The sequence below is a fragment of the Dunckerocampus dactyliophorus genome, chromosome 2, assembly GCF_027744805.1.
Source record: "Dunckerocampus dactyliophorus isolate RoL2022-P2 chromosome 2, RoL_Ddac_1.1, whole genome shotgun sequence".
NCBI lineage: Eukaryota > Metazoa > Chordata > Actinopteri > Syngnathiformes > Syngnathidae > Dunckerocampus > Dunckerocampus dactyliophorus.
In genome coordinates this window covers 1,557,952-1,582,374 of record NC_072820.1, presented here as the reverse complement: position 1 = coordinate 1,582,374, position 24,423 = coordinate 1,557,952, and the positions used below count along the sequence as shown (strand labels likewise).

The 24,423-nt window shown below is 43.2% G+C and overlaps 2 protein-coding genes across 5 annotated transcripts in view; both read left to right on the top strand.

The window, feature by feature from the left end:
- Positions 1 to 49: 49 nt before the first annotated feature.
- Positions 50 to 1,088, top strand: ndufa12 (NADH:ubiquinone oxidoreductase subunit A12). The gene is made up of 4 exons (XM_054768061.1): positions 50 to 184; positions 438 to 523; positions 664 to 751; positions 849 to 1,088. The coding sequence occupies exons 1-4, from the start codon at positions 96 to 98 to the stop codon at positions 1,027 to 1,029; spliced, it is 444 nt and encodes a 147-aa protein (XP_054624036.1). The 5' UTR covers positions 50 to 95; the 3' UTR covers positions 1,030 to 1,088.
- LOC129177201 (transmembrane and coiled-coil domain protein 3-like) overlaps positions 1,026 to 24,423 on the top strand; it is a 28,504-nt gene continuing 5,106 nt past the window's right edge. Inside the window, exons 1-3 of one of the 4 annotated variants that reach the window (XM_054768057.1) lie at positions 1,026 to 1,145; positions 1,239 to 1,351; positions 2,619 to 2,736. In XM_054768057.1, the coding sequence (XP_054624032.1) occupies positions 2,647 to 2,736 (90 nt within the window). In that variant the 5' untranslated portion in view covers positions 1,026 to 1,145; positions 1,239 to 1,351; positions 2,619 to 2,646. Of the gene's footprint in view, positions 1,146 to 1,219; positions 1,352 to 2,618; positions 2,737 to 15,372; positions 15,762 to 24,423 lie in introns of those variants that run through there. The other 3 variants (XM_054768060.1, XM_054768058.1, XM_054768059.1) reach the window with 3 other exon arrangements.

The following is a 24,423-nucleotide window of genomic DNA, read 5'->3' as shown; positions in this document are numbered from 1 at the left end:
GACACCTGTGTGTGGAACCATAGTAGTGTGCTTGGTGTCAGCCGGACACGCTATAAAGAAACCTCTTTCCGACCCCATAATGGTTCCGTCTAAAGATGGCGGAGTACGTTAATATTGTTCGAAGGGCTTTTGGACAACTAGGAGGTCACGGTGGAGTTAGAGGGTTTCTTCTTCAACTCTTTAGGTAAAATGTGTGACCTATTTTGAGAGTTTTGTAGTGAACCTAAGATGACGAAACACTGACAGGAATGGACACTATAGACTTGTTAACATTACTAAGCTAAGCTAGCATGTTGACAGCTAATATAGTAAGTAAACATGAGAGTATCGACATTAAGGGGGCGAATTGTACGTTTTTGGATTGGAATTGTGTGTTTTTCTGTTTCGACAAAGGTGAATTAGCACGTTGACGGCTAACTTTGAAAGTTATTTGACAGAGTAAACGATGTGAAGACGGGGACGCTGATTGGCGTGGATAAATATGGGAATAAATACTACGAGGACAAGAAGCACTATTTCTTTGGTGAGTCTAGGTTGTTGTCATTGTGATCGATTGAAATGACGTTCGGATCTCCACATTTAAACAGGCAAAAGATGTGATATTTATTTAAGATGTGTTATTTTATGCATTACCTGTTGTGTGTGTGGTGAAACTGCATCCAGGACGACATCGCTGGGTGATCTACACCACAGAGATGAACGGAAAGAACACTTTATGGGAGGTGGACGGCAGCATGGTGCCCGCGGAATGGTCTGTATCCCCTTGACCTTAAGCTTGATTGCTGTTGAAACCATTCAGCCTTCCTAAAATATCATTTCTGCGTCTTTTTCTACCCCCTGTCCTCCAGGCATCGCTGGCTCCACTCCATCACGGACGACCCCCCCACCACACACCCTCCAGAGCCCAAGAAGTTCCTGGCCGAGGTGCACCAGTTCAACGTGAGTGGCAGCCCGCAGCAGTACGTGCCCTACCCCACCACCCGCAAGAAGATCCACGAGTGGGTGCCGCCGAAAGCCGGAGCTCAGTGAGCTCGTGTAACTGATGTTCTCTGTGCTGCTCAATAAAACCTCTGTATGTACATTTACAATGGAAGGAACCGTGGCCTTATTTGGATGTGTGTGAATGAGGACAAACCAACAAACAGGTGAGCTTCTGCGTCGTCCTCGGAGCCGTGTGTAATATTTTGCTGACCTTATTTGAGGTGCATGAATGTGATGCTGCGTGTTAATCGCTGCAGGATTATCCACGGCAAAGTTGCAGCGCGCGGCATTTCGTGCCATTAAAGCTTCTCTTGCTGCGGGCTGAGCGGACAGGAAGTGGACCGTCGTGGCTCTTGTCCAGCACACTAAGGTTTGTCTTTATTGATTTTTTTACTGCAATATTTCTCCTGCCTGCTCATCTTGTGCAAAAATGACTGATGAAAATGTGTGATATTAAAAATCCACACAGAGGAGGAATTCTCAAATTAAATGCGATGTTTCCATGCATTGAACGCCCCAATCTTATTTTAAGCATTACTTTTTTCACTAATTTAGTGTTTTTAATTATTATTTTATTTTTAGTATAGTATATGTAAATATGAAGAAGTAAAAATATATTATAATCTATCATTTTTATATATATATATATATATATATATATATATATATATATATATATATATATATATATATAAAATACACACACACACATTTAAATTTATTTTTTGGGATTAAAAATGCGCACAGAGGAGGAAAAGTACATTTTAGCGCCACATAGGCCTGTCACAATAACACATTTTGCTGGTTGATAATTGTGCTACGAGTTATCGGCGATAATCGATACTATTGTCAACATTTTTGAGACCGTGTAGTTGTCAGTTATTGTCAGGAGAGGTGTAATTCACATTTGAACCACCAGATGGCACTCGTATGCTCTCTCATGAGGCGAACTGCTAACCCTCTTCTTTATTTTTCTGACTCAATTGATGGATTATTAGCACCATGTTTTGATGCAGTGTTACAGCAAAAGCGCTTTTAAGCTCAGTTTGAAGCTTTTCCGTCACCATCACGTGTTGTTTTTTTGTTTGTTTTTTTACAGCAGTTTTTTTGCCACATTCTCATCTTGTGCAAAAATGTGTGACACAAAAATGTGCACCGAGGAGGAAAAAAATAAGTTTTAGCGCCATATGATGATACAGTGTTACCGTAGGGGACACATTTAATTCCTTTAAAGCATTTTTAACTTCACTTTTAAGCTTTGTCATCACTGAGCTGAACTGAGCTGAACTAGGTGTTCGTACCAGTAATACCCCATGGTTGCTGTTTTCAAGAGAAATGAGGTGTTTTTATGCAATTGGGCGCCCCAATTAGATTTTAAGATATAATAAATCAATAAAAATAGCATTACTTTCTTTCTGTAATTTAGTATTTATATTTATTATTTTATGATATAATATAAAATATTCATTATAATTTATTTTCTATTATATCTGTAATTACTTTGGTTTTTTTTTTTTAAGCGATATTTGTGCCACGTGCTCGTCTTTTGCAAAAATGGTGGCTGAGAGCATGTGACGTGTGTAAACGTTTAACGCCCTGGATACTATTTTAAGATATTGTTTTACTTTTTTCACTAGCTTAGATTTAGTTTTCATGATCTGACAGATGAGGAGGCTCACTCTGACGTCACTGTGTCCTCGAGGGGACAGTTGGGAGGAGGAAGAAGAGAAGGAAGGCGCTCGAAGACGCCCGAGTGTGAGTGCAATTACGATCCCCGAGCAACAGAGGGTACTGTTTCCTCGCGTTCATATTCAGCAGGGGACGAAAATGACTTATGACAGCTGCTGAGTCAGCGTTTTATTAGTAGACCACGGCATGCTCTTGATTTATAAACATCTCTGCATCTCCCGTGAATGTATTTATTGCATTTGTGCTGATGTCATTAGCTGAGTCATCCCTTGCAGAAAATAGTGCTTATTGTAAAAAGTGTGGGGCGTCCGGGCTGCGTCCTCCCCCTCCTCCTGGCCCCTCCTGCCAACTGTCATCTCTCATTTTAAGTGTGTCGCCTTGTCCTCTATCGCTTCCCCTCAGCGTCACTGTCCTGCAGCGCCGGTGTCGGGTCCTGCGCCACAGTTTGAGCTTTTAAACTCAATACGTTGACTCGCTTTAATGGGTCGCGGTCATTGCCTTGGGTCTTTTGTTGTATTTGTTGTTTGGTTTTGGTTTTTTGGGGGGAGGGCTGCCCTCTCATCCTGAGCGCTGCGCTGTAAAAACCATGGATATGTCCCAGTTCTGTCCACTTCTTGTGTGTTTCCACACACAATAAGGCACCCGCTTGGAAAGACTTTTAATGGCGAGCAAAAAGCTGGTAATTTAAAGGTAAAATGCATATTTAATATATTTTATTTATTATAATGATATAGGATGCTCTATAAATTATGTCATTATTGTATGATTGTTTAAAAATGTATAGAAATTAATTCATTTAAAAATTGACAGTTATTATTATTTTCGGGAGATGGCACATTACAAAATCAGTAGCGTTGAATAAATCTTTTAAAGTACTTCAAGGCCCTTAATGTGAAATTCAAGCACTTTTCCAACCGTGAAAAGGACAATTCAAGTGTTTTCAAGAATTCCAAGCACCCTCAGACACACACACACACACACACACACGCACTCATGCATCCATCCTTGGTTCGGAGCAGCGGTTGCCGTGGTGACGTGTTGTTGCCGGGCCAGTGGAGGGCGGCCGATGGGGATCAGAAGGATTCCGTCTGGCGCCTTATAAGGCGGTGCGGCTGTACAGAAAGACGGGTGCGCACGTCAGCTGGGGCGACACTCACTCACTGACGGACTGACCGGAGTGAGCGCGTGCACAGGAAGCTGCGCATTTCACAATAAGAGCGTCGCATGGCAGCGGGAGGCCTCTCGATGAGGAAGAACTTCAGCGCGTTGCCGCTCATCTACGTCACCGAGGTAGTGGTGTTTTCCTCTTTGCCACGTTTGGCTGTCGCGTTGGCGCCTGTAAAAGTCACATGACCTCACCTGGGGCACATGCTCTCCTCCTCGTTGTTGTTGCTGTGACCTTTCACCTTTCAGCCTGCAAAAAGCCAAGACGTGTGTTTTTGTGGTGTTGTTTCGCCTCGTGTTGAAACAAATTATGTCGGGCAAGTTTCACCACGTTTGTGCGACGCTCACTGTCGACCTTTTGGTTGCTTGTGTAACGCTGCAAGAATGTGCAAGCGCAGGCGGGCACACCTTACTCCTTGCTAGCGTGTGTCGCTATCTGCCCAGCTTCCTGCGTGCACTTTGGAGCTTTCAAAACCACGTGATTACGTGTGTCGTCGTGGGGGCGCACCAGCAAAAAAACAAAAACATTATTGTTGTGTGACTCCTCTGCTTTAATGGACCACTTCCTGTTTTCCTGTGGAGACTTCGGCCACCGACTAACAAGGAAACACGAGACCCCAATGTTTCTCCTTCTTCTTGTCATTTCAACATGAGCTGTATGCCAACACAGTGTTCCTCATACATTCATTTGCGGCCCTCCACCGGTAAACTTGGACCGGCACAAATGAATTTGGCGCTACCTCTTAGCCCTCGCTCATAAACACATTATGATGCATCTGGTCTGCCAGATAATAAAATGTAGCAAGAAGGGATCAGTGTTGCCAAGTTGGCATCTGTGTCGTAACTTAACATGCTAACACCTAACACGATAGCGTGAAGTGTTTATGTTCATTTTTATCTATGAAAATGGCAAAAAATGCTAACAGTCAGCATGCTAACACCGAGCAGGACAGTGCTAAGTGTTTATGTAAGTTTCTACCTATAAAAGCGGCTGAAAATGCCAATATGCTAACTGTTGGCATGTTGGCACCCAGCATTATAGCACTATCTATGTAAGTTTATAACTTTTTTTTTAAATGGTTAAAATGCTAACATGCTAGCAGTGGTAATATGCTAGCTGTTAGCATACTCACACCTTGCAAGATAGTGCTAAGTGTCTATGTAAGTTTCGACCTATAAAAATGGAAGAAAATGTGAATATGCTAACTGTTAGCCTGATAGCACCTAGTATGATAACATATGACTGGAAGTATCTATGTAAGTTCATACCTTTTTTTTTTTTTTTTTCTTTTTTTTTTAATGGCTAACATCCTAACAATGGTAACATGCTAGCTGATAGCATGCTAGCACTTAGCATGATAGAGCTAAGTGTCTATGTACATTTATATCTATGAAAATGGCTAAAAATGCTAATATAACAGCATGCTCACCTAGCATGATGGCACTGTCTGTGGAAGTTTGTTTGTCAAAATGGCTAAAATGTTAACATGTCAACTGTTAACATGTTAGCACCGATAGCACTAAGTATTATGTAAGTTCATACCTTTTTAAAATGGTTAACAAGCTAATGTTAACATGCTGGCTGTTAGTTTGCGAGCACCTACCATGATAGCGCTGTTTATGGAAGTTTGCCTATCAAAATGGCTAAAATGTTAACATTGTGTTAGCATCTAGCATCATAGTGCCAAGTGTGTATGGAAGTTTATTCCTATCAGAATGACTAACATGCTAGCTGTTAACACCTAGCATGATAGCCCTAAGTGTTTATTGAAGTTTATATCGTTTTAAAAATGGCAAAATGTTAATATGCTGTTAGCTTGCAAGCACTTGGATGATAGCTCTAAATGTCTATGTAAGTTTATTCCTATCGAAACGACTAAAGTGCTAACATGTTAATGGTTAGTACTGACACCCTACCTTCTTGATGACTCTTTCTCACGACAAATCCATTTGTAATTTGGAGACTGACATGAAAGCGGGTGCTGCCGTGGGCCCCTCCCAATTCTCAAAGCCGTCATAGGCGGCTCCGTCTTGTTTGTGACATTTTTCGAAAAACAACAAAATGAAGCGACAGTAGAAAGTTAATTTTCAACTCATTATGCAAACCCCTCCCCCGTCGGAAGCAGTGCAACAACTAATCAAGCCGACAACAAACAGAGCCCTCGCCAAGGTTGAGTTGCTGCTGATTAGCCCCGCCCACATGCCTAATAAACTGCTTCGATGACGATGATGATAACCCCAAATAGTCGCAAAGTCAATTTGGCAGGAGTCGCTTCCGCAGGCCCCAGCTTGTAATTGCCCACGCTCGTCTTCATTACGCACGCCGCACTCAATTTATCACCGTGGAAACCAGACGGGGAAGAAAATCCAATTACAACCACGTGCTTTGAAGGTTGAGGCTAAGCTAACAGGCTAACAGCCGTGTACTGTCACAAGTTGACCTCCAGTGGCGCTCATTAGCATATTTCCCAGACACATTCGTTAGCCATGAAGCGGACTTTGAGCCAGCGGCCACGCACACACGCACACATGCACACATGCACACTGATACATGTTCGAGATGTTTGAGCTCGCTGGCGGCCTCGTCCTTGCGTGCCCACGCGTCCCCGCTGCTGTCCTTTAGCCCTAAAACGACACAAAGTGACGCCTCAGATGAGACTTCAAACCACTCTGAGGAAGACAAAGGCTCTGAAATGTCAGCAGCGCTGTGCGTGTGTGTGTGTGTGTGTGTGTTAGCGGGTGGCCAGCCGACACATAAAAGACGCCCACACAGTCTTTTAAAACATGAACAGCTGAAATATTTATTCCAAACAGCCTCTCAGGGACATTTTAGGAGAGTTGTTTGTGTTAGATTTTGGTGCAGATCTGGGTAAAGGTGAAAACATTTACCTTCCATTTTTCCTTTCTGACATGTCGGCGCATGTATGAGGTGTGCAGCTACTGTCCATCTTGATTCTTCGCTACCACACTGTTTTTAATGTTAGCATGCTTAAAAGCCAACATGAAGGCGCTTGTGCTAACTGTAGCTTCGAGCAGGGCTCAAAAGCACAAATTGATAGCTTGTGGTTTTAAAAACTTCAAATTATATCTGCATCGTATGGTCTTTGATGCATTAATATCCAACATTCTAACTTTGGCTAGCTTAACGTAGCTTCAAATGGGACTCAATAGCACAAATGGATAGCTTAGGTTCTCCTTTTTGTGTTTTAAAAAATGCCAACTTATGTCTGCATCATATGTAACCAACATGCTAACTTTAGCTTGGTTAACAGCTTTAAATAGCACCCAACATCTTCTCCTTTTTGTGCTTTTAATAACATCAATTTATGTCAACATCATATGGCCTTCGATGTTAGCATGCCTAATACCAAACATGCTACCTTTAGCTAGTTAACATGGCTTCGAATAGGACTCAAAAGCACAATTAGAGAGCTTAAATTCTCCTTTATTGTGCTTTTAAAAACGTAATATCTGCATCATATGAACTTTGATGTTAATGTACTTAATATCCAACATGCTGACACTAGCTAGTTCTACGTAGTTTTCAATAGGATTCCATCCATCCATCCATCCATCCATTTTCCTCCGCTTATCCGAGTCACGGGGGCAGCAGTCTCTGTAGGGAAGCCCATACTTCCCAGCCCCTGGCCACCTCCTCCACCTCCACCCGGAGGACACCAAGGCGTTCCCAGCCCAGCTGTAAGACATAATCCCTCCACGGTGTCCTAGGTCTTCCCCGGGGCCTTCTCCCGGCTGCCCGGAGCACCTCACCTAGATGCCCGAACCACCACAACTGGCTCCTCTCCATGTGAAGGAGCAGCGGCTCTACGCTGAGCTTTTCCCGGACGACAGCGCTCCTCACCCTATCTCTTAGGGTGAGTCCAGCTACCCTACGAAGGAAACTCATCCGCGATCTTGTTCTTTTGGTCACGACCCAAAGCTGGTGACCATAGGTGAGGGTGGGAACATAGATCGAACGGTAAATTGAGAGCTTTACCTTCCGGCTCAGCTCTCTCTTCACCACGACGGTCCCGTACACCGACCGCATTACCGCAGACGCTGCGTCGATCCGTCTATCGACCTCACGCTCCAACCTCCCTCACTCGTGAGCAAGACCCCGAGATACTTGAACTCCTCCACCTGGGGCAGGACCTCATTCCAAACCCGGAGGGAGCAATCCACCCTTTTCCATGAACCATGGCCTCAGATTTGGAGGTGCTGAGTCTCATCCCAGAAGCTTCACACTCAGATGTAAACCGTCCCAGTAAAAGCTGAAGGGTACAGCCCGATGAGGCCATCAGGACCACATCGTCTGCAAATAGCAGAGATGAGATCCTAAGGCCCCCGAACTGGACTCCCTCGACACCTTGGCTGCGCCTAGAAATTCTGTCCATTAAAGTTATGAACAGAATTGGTGACAAAGGGCAGCCTTGGCAGAGGCCAACGTTCACCGGAAACAGGCTTGACTTACTGCTGGCAATGCCAACCAGGCTCCTGCTCCGGTTGTAATGGAACTAGTAGAGCGCCACCAATCCCATACTCCCAGAGCACCCCCCACAGGACACCGCGAGGGACACTGTCGAATGCCTTTTCTAAGTCTAAACCACATTGCACCTCCTGTAGCCGAGGTTCGACTAACGGTCGTACGCTTCTCTCCAGCACCCGGGAATAGACTTTCCCAGGGAGGCTGAGGAGTTCGATCCCCCTATGGTTGGAACACACCCTCCGCTCACCCTTCTTGAGAAGGGGAACCACCAGCCCCGGTCTGCCAATCCAGAGGTACTGTTCCTGACTTCCACGCAATGCCGAGACAGCCAAGACAGTCCCTCAACATCCAGAGCCTTGAGGAATTCAGGGCGAAACTCGTCCACTCCCGGAGCATTTTGACTACCCCAGATACCTCAGCCACGGTGATGGAACTGTCCGCGTTTGTGTCCTGAGACTCTGCTTCCTCTATGGAAGGTATGTCAGTGGGATTGAGAAGGGCCCCAAAGTATTCCTCCCTCCGTCCGACTATATTCTCAGTCGAGGTCAGCAGGCCTCCGTCCCAACATAAACAGTGTGGACCGGGCACTGCTTCCCCTTTCTGAGGCGCGGGACTGTTTGCCAGCACCTCTTCGTGGCCGACCGAAAGTCGTGCTCCATGGCCTCACCGAACTCCTCACACTTTTTACCTCGACCACCGCCAAAGCCGCTTGGCCTGCCGGTACCTATCAGCTGCTTCAGGAGTCCCACAAGCCATCCATGCTCGATAGGACTCCTTCTTCAGCTTGACGGCAGCCCTGACCTCCGGTGTCCACCATCGGGTTCGAGGCTTGCCGCCACGACTGGCACCGACCACCTTGCGGCCGCAGCTCCGATCGACTGCCTCAGCAATGAAGGCACGGAACAGAGCCCATTCGGACTCACTATCCTTGTCCTCCCCCGGGATGCAGGCAAAGCTCTGCCGGAGGTGAGAGTTGAAGACTCTGCCAAACGTTCCCAGCACACCCTCACTACACGTTTGGGTCTCCCAGGACTGTCCGGCATCCTCCCCTGTCATCTAATCCCGCTTAGGTGGTGACCAGTTGACAGCTCAGTGCCTGTCTTCACCCGTGTGTCCAGAACATGCGGATGCAGGTCTCATGATACGACTACAAAGTCGATCATAGACCTGCGGCCTAGGGTGTCCTGGTGCCATGTGCACTTACGGACATCTTTATGTTTGAACATGGTGTTTGTGATGGACAAACTGAGGTTCGCACAGACGTCCAACAACATCACACCGCACGGGTTCAGATCGGGGAGGCCGTTCCTCACAATCACGCCCCTCCAGGTCACACTGTCATTGCCCACATGGGCGTTGAAGTCTCCCAGCAAAACGACAGAGTCACCAGTTGGGGTTCTCTCCAGCAACCCTCTTTTGGACTCCAAGAAGGCTGATGTCTCTGAACTGCCGTTCGGTGCGCACGCACAAACGACAGTCAGGACCCTCTCCCCAAACTGAAGGCATAGGGAAATGACCCTCTCATTAACCGGGGATGACTCCAACACAGAGGCACCGAGCCGGGGGGCTATTTATAAGCCCGCACCAGCTCGCCGCCTCTCCCATGCAGCAACTCCAGAGTAGAACAAGGTTCAGCCCCTCTCGAGGAATGGTTCCAGAACCCAAACTGTCGGTCAAGGTGAGTCCAACTATATCTAGTCAGAATGTCTCAACCTCTCTCACAAGTTCGGGCTCGTTCCCCACCAGAGAAGTGACATTCCATGTACCAAGAACCAGATTTGGCCGCCGAAGACCAGGTTGCCCAGGCGCCTGCCCTTGACCGCCACCCAAAGCACAATGCACCAGACCCTTATGCTTGCTCCCGCAGGTAGTGGGTCTACGGGGGGAGTTTGCATGTGGCTTGGTCGGGCTGTGCGCGGCCGGGCCCTCCAGGCGCTCTAGGACCTGTTTGCCTTGGGAGACCCTCCGAGGGGCATATAGCCCCAGACAACATAGCTCCTAGGATCACTCGGGCACACAAACCCCTCCACCACGGTAAGTTGGTGATTCACGGAGGACTGAATAGGACTCAAAAGCACAAATGAGTAGATTAACTTTTCCTTTTTGTGCGTTTAAAAATGTCAGTTCATATCTGTGTCGTATGATCTTCGATGTTAGCGTGCCAAATATACAAACATGCCATCTCTAGCTAGTTTAGCGTAGCTTTGAATAGGACTCAGTAGGGCTGTAACTCTGGTCCATCTGCTCCATAAGTGTCACAATGACGGTTCCGTGGCAGTAAAATCTGCTCAGGGTTTTTGTGTGCGTGTGATTCCCCGTGACAGCACTGCATCTGTTCGGCGTGGAGTTTCACCTCCAGTCAGCTTAAATTTACCGCCAGAGAAGCCAACAAAACCTTGGAGCGTCTATTCAAGCGCTCCATTGATTGAGTTCCCCTGCCAGGCTGTAACAAAAGAGGTGGTCCTGCATGAAGAGATCCTATTATCAGCACTGGGGCGGGGGGATAAACTCTGGGGGGGGGCTTCTTGTCTTAATTTGAATTTGTTTTTTTTGAGGAGGAAAGCGCTGCAAAAATGATTTAGACTCGAAAAAATGCTACTACTAGCTAGATAGCTCCATGTATATAGTGGATTAATAGACAATGGAATTGTGCTAATTTAGCTACCTTAACATAGCTTCACAGAGGTCTCAAAAGCACCACTAGATAGAGACCTTCTACTTTTTCTTGCTTTCTGTGTTTTTAAAACATCAACATAATGGCTTAGTGTTTGCCACCATGTTGATTTTAAAGTTAGCATGCATGATAGTCAATGTTAGCAAGCTTGCACTAACTACCTAGCTTAACATAGCCGCCTCAAAAGCACAGCTAGATGGAGATCTTTTACTTTTTCTTGCTTTTAGTATTTTTAAAACATCAACTTCATGGCTTAATGTTTGCCACCACATTTGGTTTTAATGCTAGCATGCGTAATAGCCAGCATTAGCGTGCTTGTGGTAAGTGTAGCTAGCTTAACATAGCTTCAAAAACGTAAATGTTGACATACACAGGAGCTAGCTGGTGCTAACATACAGTAGCTAGTGTAACATAACTTCAAAGATGCCTCAAAAGAACATATACCTAGTTAGCTACATAGATCAGTAGACAAATGTAATTGTGCTAACCTAGCAAGAGGTTAGCACAAGAGGTTAACAAGAGGCCTCAAAAGCACAGCTTGAGATTGTTTACTTTTTCTTGCATCTTGTGTTTTTTAAACACCAGCTTAATGTTTTAGTGTTGGCCACCACGTTGGTTTTAATGTTGGCATGCATAATAGCCAACTTTAGCGCGCTTGTTCTAACTGTAGCTAGCTTAAAATAGCTGCAAAGAGACCTCAAAAGCACACAGAGCTCCATAGCTCAGTTCATACTGCACAAATAGAAATAGTTGAGTTTTCTTTTTGCCAACTTATGGTTGCATCATGTGGCATTTGATGTTGGCGCAGTTAAAAGCCAACATGCTAACATTAGCTAGCTTAATGTAGCTCCAAAGAGACCTCAGAAGCACACAGGTGTTTTTTTAATGTCCACTTAATATCTTGGTTTTTACCACCACTTTAGCCTAATGTTAGCAAGCATAATAACCAGCATTAGTGCACTTGTGCTAACTGTAGCTGGCTTAATATACAGTAGCTGAGAGACCCCGTGTGTTTGTGTTTACGTGCACGTCAGCATATTTTCTCATCTGCTGGTGAGTCAGTATCATCAGTATCATCTGTGGCCCACAACCCCCATGCAGGAGATACAGACCTTCTCAGATTGCACCGGATTTGGCGCTAGCACGCACACGCACACGGCCAGTTAGGCAAATTAGACTATAATGCCACGCAGACCGCCACCACAAATAGATTACAGCCCTGTGGGGGAGCGCATATCATGTGTGCCGCAGCAGCTTCCTGTTTATAGACGACAATGGCGGTCCGATTAGATTAGCTGGCGGCTCAGCGGGCGCTCATGCATATTTTAAAGGCTGGTTATTTCCACTGTCACCGAGCAACATGAGCGATGGTCTCGTTGAACAAGAGAGTCTAATCTGCATCGCAGGCGCAAACAAAGTTTCATTTCCTCCCACCTTTGACTCCCGCGAGGCTGGGAATCGGAATCTCGTGACAGCTGGGAAGCAGCGACGTCGGTGGACCTCCGGCAAGGCTGAACGGCGCTAACATAGATCTTAGATACACGCCGTTTGCGGAGAAATGAAGCAGCAAAGAAGAAGGCATGATAACATCATGTCTTCCCTGGAGGAGGTCATTAAAATGGTTAAAGTGGGGCGTCCCAGTCCCCTGAAGCATTCAGATCTTCCCCAAAACACTCTAGGATGCTTCCATATCACCCCCCCCCCCCCCCCCCCCCCAAAAAAAAAAAAAAAAAACATTCCATCCTCATGCTGGCCTAAGCAACTTTCTAGCATGTCAGACCCTCAGGATCAAAGACGGAGACAGGAAGTGAGGCAGGAAGTGCGTACAGGAGACAAACACTGAGGAGAACAATGCTGTCTTGTGGGGAATCAGACATGTGGACCCTGACGTGCCAGCATCTCTTTTGTGGCCCGCAACTCTTTTTTTTATTTTTATAATTGCTCGAAAAACATACACATTTAAGCAAATGTTGCTATTTTCCCCCCCTAAAATAGGCATTTTGAAGCATAAGCAACAGCTAAATGAAGTAAAACACAAATATAAGGCATTCAGAAGACCCATTCAAAGACGTTGTGATGATATGTAGTATCCTACACTGCTCACTAGGTGTCATGTGACATTCAATAGCCACCCCAGGAAGTACCGTACAGAAACAGGAAGTACAAGCACAACAAGGAACTAACCCAATGCTGACATGTGAGTCTATATTATGTCTTATATTTCCTGTTATTATGTCTACTATATTGGGTAATAGGAGTGTAAAGGTGACTATAGGGGTGTTATTTCATGTCTAGAGGGCTCTAATCATGTTAAAAAAAATACCTATTTAGACATTTCTAAACATGTTAGCTCTAACTACCATTTATGAAAAGGGAATCCTACTTGGTGGAAATTCACTTATCGGCGTGGAGTCTGGAACCAGTTAACGTTGATAACGGAGGGATTAGTGAGTAGAGTTTCATCTCTAAACGACATTGAATGCACCACATTCTTACATTTGTCTTCGCTCCTCGGGGGAAGAAGGTTTGTACACTCCTGCTTCATGTGTTCATTTCCATCAATCCTGGCGTCCTAATTATACGTCACATTGAACTGCCCCCCCCTTCATTGTGTGTGTGGAGGAGTGTGGCTAGTAGGAATCGATACGTGGCTGAAATGAAATGAAATGGAGTGGAAGTGTGTGAGGTTATTAGTATTGATCACAGAGGACGGAACGGCGCGCTTTCATCAGGCCGCTCGGGAGGGAGTTCCACTTTAATGACGGCTCAAGGCCCGATCAAGTCGAAGCCCCGTGGGGGTCTCGCCTGTCAGCGCTCGGCACACACGTGGTTTAGGGTGTGCTCGCACCAGGTGCTGGGCTGGGGATGATTTTCCGTCCTTGTACTTGATTTCTCTTGTGAAATGTGTGCGAGGAGTCGTCACGTTGCAATCATTCTCTGGCTGCTCGCATAAAAGCGCGCTAGCAGGGTTCAACGTCTACATTTTCCTACGTTTCAGACAACACCAAGGATTAAAAGTGCTTTTTTAGCAGAGTAATTGGTTTTTATGATTGCCTTGCACTGTAAATCATTCATGACACAAAACCTCCGTCGCCGCCGCCGTTCACTTGTTATAAAGACCTGGGACACGCCCCCCCCCCCTTCACTAATATTCTTATTTTGTATGTAATGTAAAATGCAAAAATCCTAGTCAAAGATCGTCTATACGACAGGAGAGTTCTGCTGTTTTTAAGTACCTAATGCTAAAAAATGCAGGTCAAAGATCCTCTAAATGACTGCTGCTGCTGAAGACATTTTTTTTATGTACAGCAAAAAAAATCCTATTCAGAGATCATCTATACGACAGGAGTGCTCTGCTGTTTTTAAGTACCATACCTACTGCAAAACCAGTCAAAGATCCTCAATATGACAGGAGCACTCTCCAGTTGTCAAGGCCCTGCTGCAAAAAATGGTAGTCCAAATATCTGCTCTTTTTAAAATCAAAGATTGTCTATATGACAGGAGCATTCTGCTGTTTTTAAGGACGTATGCAAAAGAGATGCTAGTCCAAGATCCTCTCTGTGACAGGAGTGCTTTGCTGTTTTGTTTTGGTTTTTAACTGCAGCAAAAAGCTTAGCCAAAGATCCTGTATATGACAGGAGCGCTCTGATGTTATGGACCTGCGGAAGAAAATAGTAGTCAAAGACCTTCTGAATGACAAGAGCTCTGCTGTTCTTAAGGACCTATTCCAAAAACAGTCGTCAAAGATCCTTTATATGACAGGAGAGCTCTGCTGTTTTTAAGGACATAATACCAAAAAATGCTTGTCAAAGATTCTCTGTATGACAGGAGTGCTCTTCAGTTTTGAAGTACCTACTGCAAAAACAAAGATCCTCAATGTTCGTTAAGGACCTGCTGCAAAAAAAATGATCGTCAAAGATCGTCCATATATGACAAAAGCTCTGCTGTTTTTAAGGACCAACAGTCATCAAAGATCCTCTGCGTGACAGGATCACTCTACTGTTTTTAGGGACCAACTGCAAAAAAATGCCTGTCAAAGATCTTGTATATGGCAACAGCTCTGCTGTTTTTAAAGATCTACTGTACTCCGAAAACAGCCGTCATAGATCCTGCATGTGACAGGAGTGCGCTGCTGTTTTTAAGGACCAACTGCAAAAACAGTCATCAAAGATCCTCTACGTGACACGAGCACTTTCACTTGCATTTATTGGCAGTATGTTCTTTTAAAAATGGCAAAGATCCTCTAAATGACAGGAGCTGTTCAGTTTGGAGAAATGTGCTTCAAACATGTTTGTCACGCCCAAGTTTTGAACTGACCTCTCAGGCCGTTGTGATGTCATGAATAGATGGATTGGCCTGCAGGTCGTAATTTGAATAGACTGATATAGCGTATGACGGGTGTATTTGATATTAATAGCCACACCTCCCTTCTTATGACACGGAGAGGGCGGTGCTTAGCCTTCCGCCGAGTTCCAGCAGCTCGAGAGGCGCCGCGGAGAGTCCAACTGACGATCGTGGCGGGCTGGTCGGGTGATCAAGCCCTTCCATCTCCGCTGGCGTCAGTGTGCATTTTGTTTTTTCGTTGTTTCAGTGCTCACGAACGCTCACCGGATGAGGTTTTTGTAGCACTTAACGGACAAGTTTCTACCAGAGGCGAGGAGACTTAGGAGCCGCCCGGAGAATCCGAGACTATGCCGGGATCTGGTGGCGCTGCTGCGGCCAAAAGTTTACCAGAAGTCGGGCTACATTCACACCATCGTTAATATGGTAAACATGTCTACTGTTATGAATTGGGTAATGAAAGCTACTATCGTTGATTATATTACACAAAAAACACGTTAAATGGCAAACGTATGATCGGTGTTCCTAATAATATGCCACGTTGTCAGGTGAACGTATCGTCACGTGACGTCCGAGGCGCTCAGAAGGCTATTAAAGAAGCATTGTGTGGTATGTCGTCGTCAGGACTATAGACAATACTGTGCTAGGCAACACTTTGTGTAACCACAAACATCTGTCTACATGCCGCCACGCGCTTGCATCACCATGCCAGACTCCAGTAAGAAAACGACTCTTTCCTGGACTGTGCGGAACAATTGCACGTCAGATACCGCCGAGCCAAGAAGCATGTTTTTGGTGCATCTGATCCTACACGCATACTGCCGGAATCTGTGAATTCCCCTCAAATATATTCTACAAGCACTTTTCTGGATGGGGGTGCATGTTGCTGTCCTTTATGAGGGCTACTTCAAAATGGGTGTTTTTTTAAGTGAAGTTTGGTGGAGAGTCCCTCCGCGCACATATGTTATTTCCTGACCCTGACTGTGTGTGTGCGTGTGTGTATATGTTGCAGCTTCAAATACCAGATGAACTTTTATGTGATGTTTGTGCCGCGAGCGAGCATGCAGGCAAAGCAGTGGAGAGAACAGGTTGGTCCAGTCAGGTGGTGACTCAAATAGTTTGTCATACATATGGACTGGATGTTGTTGTTTTGTTTTTTTTGTTTTTTTACATATTTTCCTAATGCTGGTCCTGACACCACAGCTCTGCTGTCATATAGAGGATGTTTGATGTGTGTTTTTGCAGTAGAGCCTTACAAACGTCAGAGAGCTCCTGTCACATACAGGATCTTTGACCGGTGTTTTTGCAATATGTCCTTTAAAAATAACCCTTTTAAAGGTCACGTTTACGAGGAGAGCCAAGAAAAAAAAGAATAGTTCAAAGATGTATATTCAAGTCTTGCACGGTGGTCCATATTATCCCCTGGTTCCCCAGAGAGGTTTGCCTCAGTGGTGTGTTAGGCTTCCAATTAGATTGTTGTCATCTTGATGAGCTCCTCTGGGGATGCTGCTGCTTTTTCTTCTTGCCTTCTTGTTGACATGACGTGAGGAACACTCAGGTGCTGACGGTGCAGACCGAGCATCTTCTCTGTCCAGCTTGTACGTACTTGTTAACTTGCTGCTGGGGGCGTGGGGCATCTTTCCGGTCCTCCCGGAGGCCGTAAAGAGCATCTCTGCAAAATCCTGGAGCCCGAACCTTGTTCCTGCTGCCGCTCACGCTGAATACTTCATTACATTTTGGAAGCCAGAGGTTCTGTCTGACATTTGAAGCAATTATGGTCATTAGTGGATGTGATAGCTGGCTCTATGTGTCCCTGTGTGTGTGTGTGTGTGTGTGAGCACAGATGGAAATGGATTTGCTCATGGCTTCTTATCAGGACATCAATACTGAAGCTCTTTTAAACGTTTGTTTGCTCGTGTGTGTGTGTTTACATAATCCTTGGACATGTGTGTGCGCGTGTGTGATGTGTAATGCCGGTTTGGGCTTCCTGATTTTGCCTCCAGCCACTTTGTATTCCTTTCCACTAAACATGCATCGTTATTATGCCACTATGTAATTATACAAAGTCTTTGCATGCAATTTGCTGGATTTTGGTTTGTTTTTGCGCTGTGCACCTGATGCAGTTCCACTTTTGGAGATGTTTTCTGTGGTAAACATGGAAAAAATGTGTTAGAATTGTGTTTCTTTGTGTAGGCAACAGATTTTTAAAATGAACTCTTATCAGATTACTTGGAAATCCACGCTTTTAAACCCAGAAAATCCTTGGAATTTTTAAGACTTTCTGCGACCGAGTATTAGGGCCACATCGGGGAAAAAAACAATCTGACGTTTACGAGAGTAAAGTCGTAAATTTACATAAGTCCCTCCCTTTTCATAGCTGTTGCTTGTTATGACGGAGTATTGAAATGAGATTTCGAGAATAAAGTCGTAAATTTACAAGAACAAAGTCGCACATTTACTAGAATGAAGTCGTACGTTGAAGAGTATAAAGTTGTAAATTTACGAGGAAAAAAGTAGTACATTTACAAGAAAAAAATGTTGTAATATTACCTTTTGCCCATGGCTCTTTTCATAGCTGTCTCAGGCAATGCCTGTTACGATGGAGTACTAAAATAATCGGAGATTTCCAGAATAAAGTTGTACATTTACGACTAGTCTTAAATTTACGAGAAAAAACTCATTACGAGAAAGTTGTAAATGTATGAGAGTTAAGTCGTACATTTAGGAGAAAAAACTGAGACAGCTATGAACGACTTTATTCTCCTAAATCTGCGACTTTTTTCTCATAAACCAACTTTTTTTTCTTGTAAATTTACGACTTCATTCATTTAAGGAAGGTGGAAGTGAGCAGGGCTAGCCATGCTAATCTGTTTGTGCTCATCTGCTCTGTTTACCTGCCACATTATAAATAAAAGCTTGCCTGAAGCACGAGGAAAGTTTCCTTCATTCCTGAGGAACTGTGCTCCATTTTAGTATGACTTTTTTTTTCCTCATAAATTAACAACTTTATTCTCAAAATCTCCAGTTTTGGTGTATGAATGCGAATGAATGCTTGGTGGTACCCCAGGGCAGCTGTGTCTACAGATGTAGTTAACCAGCACCAGTGTGTGACTGGGGAGTGAATGAATTGTGAAGCGCTCTGGACGCCTTGAAAAGCACTATAACATCTAATCCATTATTATATTCATCAAATGCTAATATGATACATTTTATGTACATTTTTTAACTGAAGAATTTAAAGTATAATATAAATACATATTTTTTATTTTAATTTTTACAATTAGATTTTTACTATTCTATGGCGTTAATACAAAAGTCATTTATTACAGGTTTTTTTTTTTGTTTTATTGCAATTTTTAAATTCCATGTGTTTATTTATTACAATTCTAGCTATTCATTAAATAAATACAAATCATCCATTATGATGTCGGAAGTCACCTTGTGTGTTTGTTTGGAAAAAGTAAATAATTTTTTTTTTATTAAAGAATTTTTAATATTATAAAAATAAATACTTTTTGAAATGTAAGATATGAATTTTATCATTTGTGTAATATGAATTGTAATATCTTTTTATTGATATTATATATGTAAAATTTTATTACAATTTTTTTACAATTATTAAATATATTTATTACTTTTCCAATACCATTTTTATTTTATGACAAATGTAACTTTATTACATGCGTTTATTGGAATTACTACTTATTTAGTTATTACATAAATACAAATAATGCATTATTATGTAGGAAGTCAGCTAAATGTGTGAAAGCTGCTTTATTTGTTGCTGCGGGAAGACACTTGATAGCTTGTGTGTGCGTGTGTGCGTGTGGATCAAATGTGGGTTTTAAAGCTCCTTAAAAGGCATGTGTCATGTTACACACACACACACACACACACACACACAGATCATCACACGGTTTGGGTACCAAATGTGTTGCGATGGTCCTGACTGATGCCGTTGGATACGCGACTGCTCGGAGCTTCGTTTTTTTTTTTTTTTCATTCATCCGCGTTGCCAAGGCAACCAGCGCAGTGTGTTCGTCACACTGACACCCTACGTAAACACGTGATGCTCAAACTTCGTTTTCTTATGGGGGCTGAGAAGGGGTGGGGGGGCTGCTGCAGTGTGACACGTAGGACAGGTGCGCAGGTTCGATGCCCCCTGGCCTGGTCTGGATTAGCAGGCTAACGTGGCGTAAGTAGACACACACACACACACACACACACACCCCAGCAGAGGGGGTGTGAGTAACACGGCGTGGATTAAGTCAGGCACAAATACACAGCCCATTAAAATCTCTCTCTCTCTCTCTCTCTCTCTCTCTCTCTCACACACACACACACACACACACACACACACACACACATTAGCTGATTCAGTGCCAGTGTTCCACCGTGTCAAGCACGTGTCGTCAGGCAGCAGCTTTTGTCTCCAAGTGGCCTCAATGTGATGTTTAAATCTGTCAAACGCCAGCAACGGAACAGAATGCACAAGCCACTATTTCATTTGAGTTGCGATCATGTGTTCGGAAAACACTCCATCTCGTTGGTGCTTCCGTCCTAGATGCAGTTGTGCAGTGAATTACATCAAGAAGGTGAAGTACCTACTCCATGTTCAGCGCTGCACCATCCTTGTTATTATCATGGATGCTCTTTGAGCAAAAGTACTGTGACGATACCAGGAATAATAGTATGCATTTCACCCAAAATACGCCACTTTTGCATGAATAAACTGCAAAATGTCACCATATCTTCCTGAGAAGCTTTATCTTTGTGGTCGGAGGTTAGGACATAGTCCCTTTCATAACATTCTTTGATGATGACAAACTGGCTCATTACAAAATATGCCATTTTTCTAGTAATAAATGGAAAATCTTTGTGCAAAATCGTGCTAAAACCCCTGAGAACTGACATCTTCCAGTTTGGGCTTTGGAGCATATTATTTTTCATAGTATTTGTTCATAAAAATAGAGATGCCACCCAAAGTACATCCATTTTTTGTACTAATAAAGAGAACATTATTGTGCAAAATCACAAACAACTCTTTTATCTTCCTGCTTTGGGGCTTGAGCACATTATTGTTTCTTCATAAATAATAAAGATGTCACCCAATATACCATTTTTTTGGTACTACCAATAAATTGTACATTTTTGTGCAAAATTCCACTTTTCCTTTGAGTTTGTGGGTTAGAACGTATTCTTTTTCATAACATTGGTTGATGATGAGAAAAAATAAGTGCAAAATATGTCTGTTTTTCTACAAATATGCGATATACAGCGGTGCGACAGTGTTTGCCTCCTTCCTGATTTCTTATTTTGTGCATGTGTGTCACACTTAAATGTTTCAGATCATCAAACAAATGTAAATATTAGTTAATGACAACACAACTGAATACAAAATGCAGTTTTTAAATGAAACTTTTTATTATTAAAGGGGAAAAAAAAATCCAAACCTACATGTCCCTGTGTGGAAAAAGTGATTGCACGTGAAAACATAACTGAGATGAATTGAGATCAATCAGTGTGGAAAAGGTTATAAAGCCATTTCTAAAGCTTTGGGACGCCAGCTAACCACAGTGAGAGCCATTATCCACAAATGGACAAAACGTGGAACAGTGGTGAACCTTCCCAGGAGTGGTCGGCTGGCCAAAATGACCCAAGACTTATCCGAGAGGTCACAAAAGACCCCACAACAACATCCAAAGAAGTGCAGGCCTCACTTGCCTCAGTTAAGGTCAGAGTTGATGACTCCACCATAAGAAAAACACTGGGCAAAAACGGCCTGCATGGCAGAGTTCCAAGACTCAGTTTTGCCAAAAAACATCTTCATGATCCCCAAGACCTTTGGGAAAATACTCTGTGGTCTGACGAGACAAAAGTTAAACTTTTTGGAAGGTGTGTGTCCCAATACATCTGGTGTAAAAGTAACGCCGCATTTCAGAAAAAGAACCTCATAGCAACAGTAAAATGTGGTGGTGGTAGTGTGATGGTCTTCAGGACCTGGAAGACTTGCTGTGATAAATGGAAGCATGAATTGTGCTGAAGGAGAATTTTGGTGACCTCAAGCTGAAAGCAACTTGGGTTCTGCAGCAGGACAATGATCCAAAACACACCAGCAAGTCCACCTCTGAATGGATGAAGACTTTGGAGTGGTCTAGTCCAAGTCCTGACCTGAATCCTATTGAGATGCTGTGGCATGACCTTCAAAAGGAAAAGCCTCCAATGTGGCTGAATGACAACAATTCTGCTAAATTCCTCCCCAGCGCTGGAAGAGACTCATTGCAAGTTATCACAAACGCTTGATTGCAGTTGTTGCTGCTAAGGGGGGGCCAACCAGTTATTAGCTTTAGGGGGAAATCACTTTTTCACACAGGACCATGTAGCTTTGGATGGTTTTTCTCCCTTTAATACACACCACTGTACGTGTGTGTGTGTGTGTGTGTGTGTGTGTGTGTATATATATGTATATATATATAATCTCACAGGGCACATATAGACAAACAAGCATTCACACTCACATTCATACCTATGGACAATTTAGAGTCTCCAATTAACCTCACCTGCATGTTTTTGGAATGTGGGAGGAAACCGGAGTACCCGGAGAAAGTTTTTCATAACATTTATTGATGACTAGAAATAAGAACCACGAAATATGTCTTTTTCTGCAACTAAACTGCATGGTTTTGTGCAAAATCTTACTAAAACGCTTGGGAACCTTTTATCATCTGGTTTTGCAGGGATGGTATATTATTTTCCATTCCATTTGTTAATGAATAATAGAGACGTCACCCAATTTTCACTCATACATTTTTTAATGATGAGAAACCAGGGCATTTCTTTTATAGAATTTTTTAATAATAATAAAAATAAAATAAAATGGAGAAGTCGCACAAAAATCAAAAAACTCTTGAAAATGTTTATTATTTTTACATTAAGTTAATTATTATTCAATTATAAATGATTAGTAGTAGTATAATTAGTATAACTATATAAATTAATATTAATTAAAAATAGCGACGTTGCCCAAAATTATGCTAAATATCTTTTAAAATAAAAACAAAAATATTTAAATATAGATATTAGATTTATGTTAGATATTTTGTTGTAAGAATGTTTAACTACATTTTTGTGTAAAATTCAACTTGATTTTCCAGTCTTTGACTTTGGGGGTTGAAACATATTTTCTTTCATAACATGGATTATCAATTTCAAATGGGTTTTAGTCCCGAAACAGAACGTATTGTTGCAAAGAAAAAAAAGAAAAAAAATTGCTTCTGTCAGGCTCTACAACACCTGCACCACCTGAACCATGTTGTAGTCAATATGTATTCTTTACTTGCGTATCTTGCTGCTGCTGTAACAAGTCAATTTCCCTGCTGTGGGATTAATAAAGTACAAATACAATACAAAGTCACACTAACAGGAAGTAGTAGAAGTGTGTTCCTGTTTACATTTTTGAGATCCCCCCCCCCCAACAACTCACTTCCTCCTCAGCATTCCCGGCCCCTCTGTTGGGGGGGGGGCGAGGCTTGCTGGGTAATCTTTGAGAGATTAAACTGTCAGATTACAAGGAGAGAGAAGAGGGGAGGGGATTACAGCATTTTTGATCACTATTATTATTTTTTTCCAAAATCTAAAGATGCGTGCAGGCGTGTGAAGCGGGTCAAGTAGCAACGCCATGTGTGTAAAACCATTTCATGCTCCCACGTCAGCGCGGCTGCATGGTGTGGTGGATCCGTGTATTGCCAACATTTCAGTATTGATTTTAACTCTGTAACCATCCTCAATTCTCATGGGACTCTTGTGGTATTGATTCTTTCTGGCAGTTTCAGCCTTGCAACAGAAACGGCAGCACAGCGACCTGCTAAAAAGTCACACCACCGCATTGGAAGGAGTAAACAAAGATTTCCTGTGTCGGTGCTTAAACGGTGCCTTCACGGGTGGGTAAAAAAAACACAAAAATATGAGCTTTGTCCAGTTTTTCAGCGTTTCTCATTGTGGCACCGTCAATAAATTGCAATCCTGTGGAAACTTCATTTAGCACCCATAATGTATCTACTTTAGTTTTTCACTCTGGTTACTACTGTTTATGTTCAGTGTTGATACCCATCTACCCTATGTTAAAACGTAAAATCCCCCTTAATCCCTCCAACTGTGTCTGTGCGTGGGTCGATGGGATTCCACCTGGGGGCTCTGACTCAGTATTTCACCTTAATGTGTCCTCTCCCCTTTTTCCTAATTAACCTCTTCAGCCTTGGGTCATGTTGGTGGAAAATGACATGGCCAATGGCCACAATAACTCTAGTAATAGCAGTAGTAGCAGTCGTAGTAGTCTTCTTCATAGTCGTAGTAGTTTTCGTCATAGTTGTCGTCATAGCAGTAGTAGTCGTCGTAGTTGTAGTCGTAGTAGTAGTAGTAGTAGCAGTAGTAGTAATGTTAAAAAACATATTTATAAGTTGGTAAACAGGTTTTCTATGTCTTATTTTCTCTTATTATGTCTACTATATTGGCTAATAGGAGAGTAAAGGTGACTATAAGGGTGTTATTTCATGTCTAGAGAACTCTAATAATGTTAAAAACTGTATTTAGAAGGTTTTCTATGTCTTATTTTCTCTTATGTCTACTATATTGGCTAATAGGAGAGTAAAGGTGACTATAGGGGTGTTATTTCATGTCTAGATGAAATCATGTTAAAAAGTGTATGTAGAAGGTCATAAACAGGTTTTCTGTGCTCTAACTATGAAAATATTGCATTTATATACTGTATAAGGAATGCGATAAATGAGGCATTACTGTAGTGACAATGACCGTCGGCGTATCATCTAGCATACCCTGTGCTACCGGAATATTTTGGGTGTTTGAGGTTTAGTTAGAGTTTTCCCAACTCAACGTGCTTTGAATTTAAATGTCGGCCTTTAAATGTGAGCACTCATTTACTAAAATGGCTTCTTCTTCCTAGGGCTCTCAAATGTTTATCTCTCTCTGATTAATGAGGCGACCACTTACTCCAACGTGTTAACAGCCCAGCTCATTTCCCCGAATGTGGGGGGTGGGGGTCGTCATTTTGCCGCAGCACGGTGATGCAAAC